This window comes from Apostichopus japonicus, chromosome 5 (assembly GCF_037975245.1).
Source record: "Apostichopus japonicus isolate 1M-3 chromosome 5, ASM3797524v1, whole genome shotgun sequence".
Taxonomy (NCBI): domain Eukaryota; kingdom Metazoa; phylum Echinodermata; class Holothuroidea; order Aspidochirotida; family Stichopodidae; genus Apostichopus; species Apostichopus japonicus.
Window position 1 is genome coordinate 3600040 of NC_092565.1, and position 12372 is coordinate 3612411.

The window sequence follows — 12372 nt, forward strand, 5'->3', positions numbered from 1 at the left end:
TTACCTGTCTGAACGGCTGTGGCGTTAAAATCCCGTTGTATGCCCACAAAGAGAAATGGAAACCAAATGCTGGGGGTAAACACAGCAGTAGTGACTATTAAAGACACAACCGCTGTCACCCAACTGTTGTTCAGGAGCGATTTCATCTGGAAAGTAAAAAGGGGAAAAACTTTGACGAAATGTTTGTAACTTCCCAAGATCACCGAAACAACAGGAAGGTTTAACTAGGCTGGCAGTTCACAACAGTCGATTGCACTTCAAAGTCACTGCGTGAAATCGCGCTTGGGCAGGACTGAAGCACTTTGAACCTTTGACCTCCATGATGAACAACTATACGTCACGGTGACTTGGGAATGTATGTTGGTCTGACCAGTAACCCCTTGGAGTATTATGAGTGATATTCCACTATATGGACCTATATTCGGGCTAACTTCATTGCTCGTGTACTGACAGTACAAACAGTTCCTAACCTTTATCTGATATAGAAACATGATATTCATACTGCTCATACTGACAATATACAAGTGCCTTTGAAGCGGGACATAAAAAAATATAGAGCAGAAAAATTGTCCCAACTGGATGCTATAAACCTTTAAATGGGTCAAGTCATAAACGAAATGGGTCAAATCATAAACAGTAGTCTATTGGGCCGGATATTCTACCCGACATAGCGTGCAGTTTCTATGCTATCATCTCTTGTCCGCCGACGCCCTCTCAACACCGTCCCCGGTCAGTGTGGTTTATCCGCTGCACCAGTTACTCATTACAAGTTTCGTCTTACAAATTACCTCAGACCGGGCTCAGTGCACTGAAAAATATAGGTTCACGTCGATTGTCACACTTGTCAAAACGTTCATAGTTTATTTATGAGGTTTTAATGACCATAATGTTGCAGTTTATCATATTATTTAACGTTCGATATCTAGCTCAATAATTTGTCTAACTTCATCAGCGAATTCAGACGGCTATTGTAAGCCTCAATAATATGTACTGCAACTTATAAGGACACTTTAGAACTTTATTTAAGTCTGCTTTGAAACAGGTTAATCTAGCCTACATATTTGCTTTGAAAAGGTGTCAAAATCGATAAAAAAAATCCAAGCTTATTTGTATTTTACTTTCAATTTCACCTCCAATATGCTTGTGTAATTCCATAGGAATTGGTCTGAAACAAGTACTTTCCATAACCAAAATAAATTTATGCTTGTAATAATTATACTTTTACACTTTTTCGTATCGAAACGAAAGTGCGCACACTTTTTCATTTCATTAATGTCATTATATGTCATTCGAAAACTGCAGCATTCTGAAAGAAACTGGTTACTTTGTTATCATATAATGTAGGCTATATTAATAAACCTGCCGATGTTTCAAAACAAGAAAGCATGAGGTAAATAAAGAATTTTTCCGACAGCTTGTTGTGGCCTTTGTCAGGCTTACTTTCGTACTAACATATATTCAGTCTGTTGAGAGCGAGTTATTAAACCCATGCTCACTATAACTTCCCACCATAACTTTTCTCCACAGGTTCAGACTTTGGATTGAACTTAACAGTTTATAGAAGCAAATGGCAAACAGAACAGTTATAAAGCAGATTTCAAGTTTGACCTCTAGGGGCAGCTGCACGTAGCATGAACAAACCAAATCAGATGTCAGCAATATATGTCTTTGTAAACACCAGAAAAACAATTCCACTTCACGACCGGTTTCGTCCTGTTGGGACTCATCGGGGGAAGGTATAGGAAACAAAGTCCGTACCATTAAGCCACAGTGTTTATACTGCTCCGCTCCGTTATTGTTTGAGTGTGCCTCGCGCTTATTCATCATATATTCCTTAAAAGAACAATATGCTAGAAGATGCGAAACGATACCAAACAAACGTTTTGTATAAGTGTAATTTAAGTGACACTGTGAACAACAATTTGAATATTTCTTTGGTATAGCTATTTCTGGTCACTGTACCAGACAACTTTATCTGGCCATTGTATCAGACAGCTATATCTGGCCACTGTATCAGACAGCGATATCTGGCCACTGTACCAGACAGCGATATCTGGCCACTGTATCAGACAGCTATATCTGGCCACTGTACCAGACAGCTATATCTGGCCACTGTACCAGAAAGCTATATCTGGTCACTGTACCAGACAGCTATATCTGGCCACTGTACCAGACAGCTATATCTGGTCACTGTACCAGACAGCTATATCTGTTCACTGTACCAGACAGCTATATCTGGCCACTGTACCAGACAGCTATATCTGGCCACTGTACCAGAAAGCTATATCTGGTCACTGTACCAGACAGCTATATCTGGCCACTGTACCAGACAGCTATATCTGGTCACTGTACCAGACAGCTATATCTGGCCACTGTACCAGACAACTATATCTGGCCACTGTACCAGACAGCTATATCTGGTCACTGTACCAGACAGCTATATCTGGTCACTGTACCAGACAGCTATATCTGTTCACTGTATCAGACAGCTCAGTATATATGGCCACTGTATCAGACAGCTATATCTAGCCACTGTACCAGACAGCTATATCTGGTCACTGTATCGGACAGCTATATCTGGTCACTGTACCAGACAGCTATATCTGGTCACTGTACCAGACAGCTATATCTGGCCACTGTATCAGATAGCTATATCTGGCCACTGTACCAGACAGCTATATCTGGTCACTGTACCAAACAGCTATATCTGGTCACTGTATCAGACAGCTATATCTGGTCACTGTATCAGACAGCTATTTCTAGTCACTGTACCAGACCGCTATATCTGGCCACTGTACCAGAGAGCTATATCTGGTCACTGTACCAGACAGCTATATCTGGTCACTGTATCAGACAGCTATATCTGGCCACTGTATCGGACAGCTATATCTGGCCACTGTACCAGACAGCTATATCTGGCCACTGACCAGACAGCTATATCTGTTCACTGTATCAGACAGCTATAGCTGGTCACTGTATCAGACAGCTATATCTGTTCACTGTATCAGACAGCTATATCTGGCCACTGTACCAGACAGCTATATCTGTTCACTGTATCAGACAGCTATATCTGGCCACTGTACCAGACAGCTATATCTGGTCACTGTACCAGACAGCTATATCTGGTCACTGTATCAGACAGCTATAGCTGGTCACTGTACCAGACAGCTATATCAGGCCACTGTACCAGACAGCTATATCTGGTCACTGTACCAGACAGCGATATCTGGCCACTGTACCAGACAGCTATATCTGGCCACTGTACCAGACAGCTATATATATCTGGTCACTGTACCAGACAGCGATATCTGGTCACTGTACCAGACAGCTATATATATCTGGTCACTGTACCAGACAGCTATATCTGGTCACCGTATCAGACAGCTCAGTATATATGGCCACTGTATCAGACAGCTATATCTGGTCCCTGTACCAGACCGCTATATCTTGCCACTGTACCAGACAGCTATATCTGGTCACTGTACCAGACAGCTATATATATCTGGTCACTGTATCAGACAGCTATATCTGGCCACTGTATCGGACAGCTATATCTGGCCACTGTACCAGACAGCTATTTCTGGTCACTGTATCAGACAGCTATATCTGGCCACTGACCAGACAGCTATATCTGTTCACTGTATCAGACAGCTATATCTGGCCACTGTACCAGACAGCTATATCTGTTCACTGTATCAGACAGCTATATCTGGCCACTGTACCAGACAGCTATATCTGGTCACTGTACCAGACAGCTATATCTGGTCACTGTATCAGACAGCTATAGCTGGTCACTGTACCAGACCGCTATATCTGGCCACTGTACCAGACAGCTATATCTGTTCACTGTATCAGACAGCTATATCTGGTCACTGTACCTGACAGCTATATCTGGTCACTGTATCAGACAGCTATATCTGGCCACTGTACCAGACAGCTTTATCTGGTCACTGTACCAGACAGCTCCATCTGGTCACTGTATCAGACAGCTCAGTATATATGGTCACTGTACCAGAGAGCTATATCTGGTCACTGTACCAGACAGCTATATATGGCCACTGTATCAGACAGCTATATCTGGCCTCTGTATCAGACAGCTATATCTGACCCCAGCATCAGATAGCTATATCTGGCCACTGTATCAGAAATCTGTACCCAAACACTACAGAGGTTATACCTATCTTGAGATATCGTGTTGACAAGCTGGGTGTCATATACACACAGACACACGCACCCAGCTGTGTTTTACATTCAGACTAAGGAATCCCAGGTGAAAATTCCAGTTAATACCTGTTGAACTGGTTTTAACAGGTACCTGTTGCAACTGGTATTTGGTGACAGGTAATAACAGGTATTAAATGGTATTAACGGGTGTTAACTGGTATTGACAGGTATTAACTGGTATTAACAGGTTTCGACTGTTTTCAACAGGCATAACAGTTTTTAACTGGTATTAACAGGTATTTGCTGGTATTAACAGGTTTCAACTGTTTTCAACAGGCACAACAGCTTTAGCTGGTATTAACTGGTAATAACAGGTTTCAACTGTTTTCAACAGGCATAACAGTTTTTAACTGGTATTAACCGGTTTCAACTGTTCTCAACAAGTTTCAACGGGCACAACAGCTTTTAACTGGCATGAACAGGTATTAACTGGTAATAACAGGTTTCAACTGTTTTCAACAGGCGCAACAGCTATTAACTGGTAATAACATACTGTATGAACTGGTTTCAACTGTTTTCAACAGGGGTAACAGGTTTTAACTGGTTCTGTTTTCAACATGTCTTTACTGGTATTTTTTGAAAACGTTTCAACAGGTAAGAACATGAATGGAAGGTTTTAAGCTGGTTATAACAGTAGGATTTTCCACAGGTTCAATTGTTTTCAAGTTATCTGGTGAAAACAGGTGGCGATGAATTTCAACAGGTTAAAATTACTCTTTACAGTTGCACATGATGTAGGTCTAACACTTAACAAGCAAGTTAAGGCGAGGGAGAACTTCCAGCAGATGGAGTAAAAATCACTGTTAACAAAAATCTGAAAATATCATTTTATTTCAACAAAGTTAAGACAAGTTAATGGATCAAACATGAATGGCAAAAGTATAGTACTGCACAATAATGCAAAGTTGAGGGCAATGAAAAAGAAAACATAAATTTGGAGTCTAACAAGAAAGCAAACTTCTGAAGTAAACGCTTTCATATGACACATTAAAAACTTACATATATTAGGAAATACCAACTAAATATGCTCATTAAAACAATGATTTCATGTATTGCTGTGGCAATTAAGAAAGGAAACTCTATCTGTTAAAACAATATAAAGGTTAATTTTTTATCAATCATTATATCAAAATAAAAGTTACAGCTGAATAGATAAAAGTTATTCAAGAGTTAGCATTACCAAACTATGTAGTGTGCAATTCTGCATACTAGGCAGACAATAATAATAGCTAGTCAGACAGTAACCTTTTGAAAGGAATTCATTCTTAAATTGGCTACCAATCAGATCTTAAAATACAATATTTACCTACAAAGCATGTATTTGTAATGCATATTTATAGTTAACACATATGTGACGACAATATACTGTCTATTCTGGAGTTTGAATAAATATCTGAATACTGTTTAATGGCATTTGTACATACTGATTACTAGAAATGTTAGTTCTTTAAAAAAATAAGGCAAAAGTGGAAAGATGACTTTGCCAAGTAAAAGTCAACATCAGTCTATAATAGTCATGGTTAAACCACTTTCAAGAAAAAAACTGTCCAGAAGATCTCAATTGAAATCTTAAGTTGTAATTGACAGCAACATACTTTCCATTTCCTGAATTTAATTAAAAAACTAAATACCATATAATGGCAAACAATAACTGTTTAAAATATAATAATAAATATGGGTTTAATCCTACTTTGAAAAAAGAACTGTCTAAAAAAATTCCTCTGAAAAGTTAACTTGTCAGTGACAGCAATATGCTGTCAGTTTGAATAAAACCAAAGACTGTTTAATGGTAAGCAATAACCATTGAAAAAAATAATATGATACTAATGTTTTAAGGCCTTCTTTGTTTTACGATTGACGTCAGCTTCTCGGATATGTATTTGCTGAACCTTGCAGCTTCCTCAGTAAACTGCAGCTTTCAAACGTTCCACGAATTGTGCTGCAAGAAACAAAGCGTATGAACACTTAAGAATTGACTTATCATGATTAACAGTAAGAGTGTGGTCCTAAAACTTAACAAACTCTCTTGTATTGCTAGATGAGTGCTTTCATGTTTAGAATGTCTCACGATATTTATCTCTGTTGGTATCCAACCTGAATGGACTAGCAATCACAGTCTAACCAAGAACATTCTTTTGGTTTAGAATTTGGGTTTTGCTCAATCTTTTGGTTGGAAAAACTACACCACTATGGTAGTTTGATTGTAGGCTTCCTGTCAGAACTCAAAGGCAATTAAGAACCAACCAAAATGATATCAGTTGTTAACTCATGATACTGGAATGCATAATCCTACTGATAAATATTTCTGTCAGTGTTAAAAAATTACTTACTCCTGAAAAACAGCTTATTCAGTAAATTATATTGTACACTTGTGTACTAAGTCATGAGCTTGTAATATAAATGGTAACTTGTTTAAAAGCTTTTCATAATGACTAACCTTCCATAGCACTAAGCTTCACGGGAGACAACAGCGGTTTTGCATCTCTGTCACTGTTGAATCGTGTGCAAGCATTCCCAACGACTTTCGTTTTCAAAGTGTTGGTACCCCAAATCAACACCAGTAAAGTCTTCACGAGCATAGAGTGTTTCTCTTAACTACAAATGGCCTCCCACTTGTCTTCAGGAAGCCCAAAATCTGCACCAATATTGACCTGTGAACAGAAAATATGATATACCTGTAAGCATATATACAGATAAAGCACATGATAACTCACATTATCATAAACATTCATTAACATTAAAATTTTATATCAACATATTGGGAGGTAAACATTTAAATCAAGGTCCCTCAAGTTATAAGCCAGGAATAGCAGCTTTACCAAATAATTACTAGCTTTGCACTATAACACCAAGTTATTTTTCAAAGCTTAATAACCATGTTTATAATTATCCCAAATCAGTAAGAAATTGGCCAAACTTATGACGCTTGTACGTAAATGATGTACCAGACTGTTTTTTATATATTATATATAAACAGGATATGAAAAGTATCTAAATAATATCATTACACATTTGGGTACAACAGTTAAACTCACCCTTCCATCTTTTTTCTCTATAGCACTTGTTCCTTTGCCTTTTGGACTCTTGGATAAACTCTTAATATCATCTTACACCATTATGTCTTTAAGCCATATACGTTCTCCTCTTCTGTTGTTGCCTCCACACTGGTGTGGTACATCACAGGAAACCTCACCTGGATAGTTGGTTTTTCAATTCTTCCTGGAAAAAGGAAATAGCAAAGCAGCAGTAGTTATGAATCATTTGAAAAATGAAATAAAGTTGTCACCACAAAGTGATGTGAGATTTGCTTCCACAATAGTCTGAAAAAAGGATTCCCAAAGTCTGAAGCAGACTGTATAAAGCTGAACATTTGAACCAGAGTGTCATCATTGCAACCAGAATCAAATGCCCAGACTACAGAGATAATAAAACATGGGCTAAATATTTCTTTGTTTTTAAGATCTAAAAATCCAAGATTTTAGAAACACAAATGCACTGAACCAACTTATTTATAGGCCTAATTGTTTTAAGTTGTTATTTTGCTTGCTCACTTAACAAGTCTTATTTAGACCTAGGCTAGAGAAGAAACAGTTCTTTGTCACACTAAGTCAGTTTGTCTTTCAGTCATTTTTTTTAGTCTTACTAGTAGTAACTAGTACTAAAGTATATAATACCGGTGACTAGCCAACATAATTTGTTCAGCCTACTGTAACAGTAAGTTTGAAGGTCTAGCCTTGTTTTATTCAACATCACATAGCCTACCCATTTAGATTCACATGGGAAATTCAAGAAATCTTTACCAAATGAGTGTAGACCTAAGCTTCAAGTAAACTACAGTATTGAAACTCAGTCCCAGCATTTGTTTGGAAATAAATTAGAAGATTATGTGCGACTGTTCAATCTAGCCCAATACACACATAACACATTGTTAATTGGTGTTTAGAATGCACAGTTTAGTGTTGAGAATGCACTTCAGTACTCAATAGAAAACCTAGGCTACTCACTGTCATTGCACTTGTGTATTGCGAAACGCTAGCCTAACCACGGTCACAAGTGCCAGTGGCCTAACAATTAACGTTAGTTTTACCTCCAAGTTTAAGGAACAACAGGTAGGCCGATGGTGGCGGTTAATACTTCCATTCTTCTATAGATCTTCTTGGGTGATTAACAGTTGAAAGTTGCTTAGAGTGATCGTATTAAACCATGTCAAGCAATGCTTACGCTGTGCAATGCAAGTTGCCGTTGCTCCTCGGTTTCGAAATTGAATATGGTGTTGAAGTCAAAGTTCAACCTCGTACAAAATGTGATTATCAAAAAAATTTTAAAAATTGTCTTTGGCCCCAATTTGAGAGCTTCATGTCACTAAAAATTACAAATATCATTAATTGATATCAAAAATTTAAAACAACAGTAAATAAGAAAGAATTAAATCATAATACAATTTAAACATTAATTATTTTTATCTTGATCTTGACTTGGCAATATGTGTCTTACTTTCTTAGACTATGAATCACTGATCTAAATATAGATGCGAGCTCGTCTCAATCTTTTGATGTATGTGTATGCTACGTATTCATATACTATCTGGAAGAACTCTCTCATAAATTTAATATGTGAATTTTTCAATTTACCTTAATGTACCAAATAGGATAAACAATTCAGTGATCAGACATATGTTATACCACATCTTTGCAGTGGCAAAGCCAGCGAGGGCGGGGAATGGGGGGGGGGCAGGGGAAAGAGTACCTCCACAAAAACTTTTGGGGACGTGATGTCCGACGGTGAAAAAAACGAAGGGAGCAAAAAAAGAGGAAATAATTGCATTATTTTGCATATAAGCCCTCTATGAGAAACACAAATTTTCAAGCCCCCCTCCCCTCATAAACCTTCCCTGACAACGGTGATCCACCATTATGTGCCTTAAAGTGGAGACAGAAATTTGAACCAACTGGTACCTGTTGAATGCAACTGGTTTAACAGGTACCTGTTAAACCAGTTGTTTTCAACAGGTACCTGTTAAACCAGTTGTTTTCAACAGGTACCTGTTAAACCAGTTGTTTTCAACAGGTACCTGTTAAACCAGTTGTTTTCAACAGGTACCTGTTAAACCAGTTGTTTTCAACAGGTACCTGTTAAACCAGTTGTTTTCAACAGTTACCTGTTAAACCAGTTGTTTTCAACATGTACCTGTTTAACCAGTTGTTTTCAACAGTTACCTGTTAAACCAGTTGTTTTCAACAGGTACCTGTTAAACCAGTTGTTTTCAACAGGTATTTTACCTGTTGAAAGCAACTGGTTTAACAGGTACCTGTTAAAACCAATTGGTACCTGTTACAGCTTACAGGTAATTTACCTGTTGCAACAGGCAATTAACTGGTATAAACTGGTTTTGGTCACAATACCTGTTAAAACCAATTGTCGTTAACAGGTACCTGTTAGTCCCTGTTGGTTCCGGTTAAAACCAATTGAAATTGTAACAGGTATTAACAGGAATTTTCTCCTGGGATCTTTAGGAATCACATCCGAGGACCTGGAATTATTTTGTTTAGAATACAAAACAAACGTACACACACACAAACATACACACGCACACACACCAACTTGACTGCATGGTTCACTTGCCAAAAAGAACTTACAAAGAAAAAAAAACCAAACCCAATTATGATCACTCGTCTATGTGATAAAGCTACTTTGCATTACAAACTTTACATTAAAAACTTCCTTGTAGTGCTGCGAAAGTAAGGAGATGTCACATTTTAAATGTTTCACTAGCATGTCTCAATCTGATTATCACTGAACCACGCTATTCTTACCTTCATTTATTGTAATGTACAGTTTCTGTTCAAGAGATGAGTCTTGCCAATGCTGAAATCTAAATACTTAAAGTTCTGAACATGACCAGTTAAAAATATTGCTGTTGTTTCAATGTAAACACAATTTACAGACATTAAGAAAAACAAAAATTAAAACAAAAGGATAGTAAAAGATTTTACCTCTGAGTAGCGCTAAGGATATCACGAATTGATAAAATACAACTTTTGAATAGAAGCCGAAACATCTGCCAAACAATATTTTGAAGTACCTGTTCTTCACACTATAAGCTCCCTATCTTATAACCTATGAAGGTTAGGTTTAGCCTGCAGTGGATTATTTGACGTTTCCATGACAACCTATTGTAATATTAACGTGTTCATAAATGATATTCATGGCTACAATTGGTCAAGTAAAAGCTGACCACATGAATGTCCACGACTGCGGGCAAATGTCTACTTTCAGCACTTGTTGCATATATACTTGGTTTGCGCTATACACATGTAGAAAAGCACATGGTTTTTCATATACTGTTGTTGGAAGGAACTTTTCTGTACTCTCCAAGAGATGAAGAGTGAAATAGTGTAATATTTGCCATTTTGCTCACCACCGGCGCAAGTTAATTACTTTCTCTGCTAGTACTTAGTAACATTTCTTAAAACAAAACAAAAGCTAAAAAATCAATATGAGTTTAAGAACCTTAGTCTAGTGTGATTAAGTTACTTGCTGGTTGGCCTACCTGCAGGAGCATGAACTAGACTTAGGCCTAATGACTATAAACTTAGCTGTATAAGATTTTAATTCATCTTCCGGCAAGTAGCGGAAGTAAATAAAATTATTAGATATTTAGCAGAACTGACCTATAGTCAATTTCCTGCTTCGGGGTAAAGTTCCTCTTGGTAGTGTACGCTTCTGAACGAGCTTTCTCTCGATGCAGGTGTTTGGAAAGGCCGGCCAATTCAAGGGAATGTTAACTGTACTGCTGCCGTACCAGGACTTAAAATCAGGGTAAGTTTCCAACGTTGTTATGCTTACTCTAAAACCCCTAGCTTTTGATATCGTCACATTTATTCCATATTCGTAGAGTGACGCAGTTCACAAACCCTGTACAGTTGACGAAAAAGAACAGGTGTTTGTTTTTTGCATGAGTCAGAAACATTGGGTGTTCTTTCATTTTGTGTGTAGGAGGGCACAGTTCCCTCCGTGAAATGTCAGGGCGAACCTGGGCATGGAGGTTTGTGGTGCGCCTAGTGTGCCATTATAAGTCCTGAAAATCGACATATGTCGAACTTAATTGACATATGTCAGTTTCTCGTGTTCTCATTGGACGACCAGTGTCACGACCAGTGTGTTTTCTAAATCTCTGATTGGAAGAAATCGAGATATGTCCAATGAAATTGACAGTTTGTCGGTTTCAGGACTTCTGGCACACTAGGCGCACCATATAATTCATACATGTCTGTCGTTCGGAAACAGGTGGTGCTCATGTCGTAAATTCAGTTTCTGTGAACTTGGCAATTTAATTATGTTAAAAGAGAGTCAATATTGCTGTCAAGGTTTAAAATGCATCTAGATGCTAGTTATTTCGAGAAGAAGAAAAAAAATCTGTTTGTCACGTGTGGTATCATTTATTATGATTTTAATTTGGTCTTCCATACTTTGAGGACGATGAGAGTAGACCACTAATGTGGTTATAATATACAGGCTGAATATTATTGGTGGTTGTTGGAATAGGGGGTGTAAAACTTTCACCATTGGTAGCCATATTTTTTTAAATATTTAAAAGGAATTCTCTTTTGTATTTCATGTATTAGATAACGGTACATGATGTTGTTATCAAGTAATCATATCATAACAAAGAACAAAGCGGCATTCAAATTCAGAAAAATAGCTGGCACTGATTTTTCGTTTTTAAACATTTGTTGAAATAAAGTGGTGGTTCTTGTAAGCGAAAAAAAAACGGTTGAGGATATTCGCCTCATCTGACGTCATCTGAACTCATCTGACCTCATCTGACCACTTCTTCAGAGGACATGGGTTACAAACATGACAGTCGTAAGAATGGTTAAATCCTCTGGACATAGGCCAACTGGGATTTACGCACAAAACATTGCTCAGTTGTGGCTGGACTCTGAACAACCGATCCTCCCCGCAACCTCGCGATTTAATTTTAATTTTTATGTTTTTTGTTGTTGTTAAAAGTGTACAGTGTCATTGAGACAGGAAAAGTACGTAAATAGTATAACGTATACGCTACCTAGTTGTCTTAGGCTGCCACCATGATGGATACCACTCGAGCTGCAATTCTTGGGATATGAATTTGGCTTTATGCTGATG

At 37.8% G+C, this 12372-nt stretch overlaps 1 protein-coding gene and 1 long non-coding RNA gene across 5 annotated transcripts in view; one reads left to right on the plus strand and one right to left on the minus strand.

Annotated features, from left to right (window-relative positions):
* The window catches only part of LOC139967325 (uncharacterized), a 33936-nt gene extending 22783 nt beyond the window's left edge, over positions 1 to 11153 (minus strand). For 2 of the 4 annotated variants that reach the window (XM_071971001.1, XM_071971000.1), the window contains exon 1: positions 5 to 140. Coding sequence is in view for 2 of the 4 variants with exons in the window: in XM_071970999.1 (XP_071827100.1) it covers positions 5 to 146 (142 nt within the window). In the remaining 2 variants the exon portion in view is untranslated. Of the gene's footprint in view, positions 1 to 4; positions 148 to 10895 lie in introns of those variants that run through there. The other 2 variants (XM_071970999.1, XM_071970998.1) reach the window with 2 other exon arrangements.
* LOC139967329 (uncharacterized) lies at positions 4257 to 5331 on the plus strand. The gene is made up of 2 exons (XR_011792973.1): positions 4257 to 4411; positions 4481 to 5331. It is a non-coding gene; the product is annotated as an uncharacterized lncRNA (long non-coding RNA).
* Positions 11154 to 12372: the final 1219 nt, after the last annotated feature.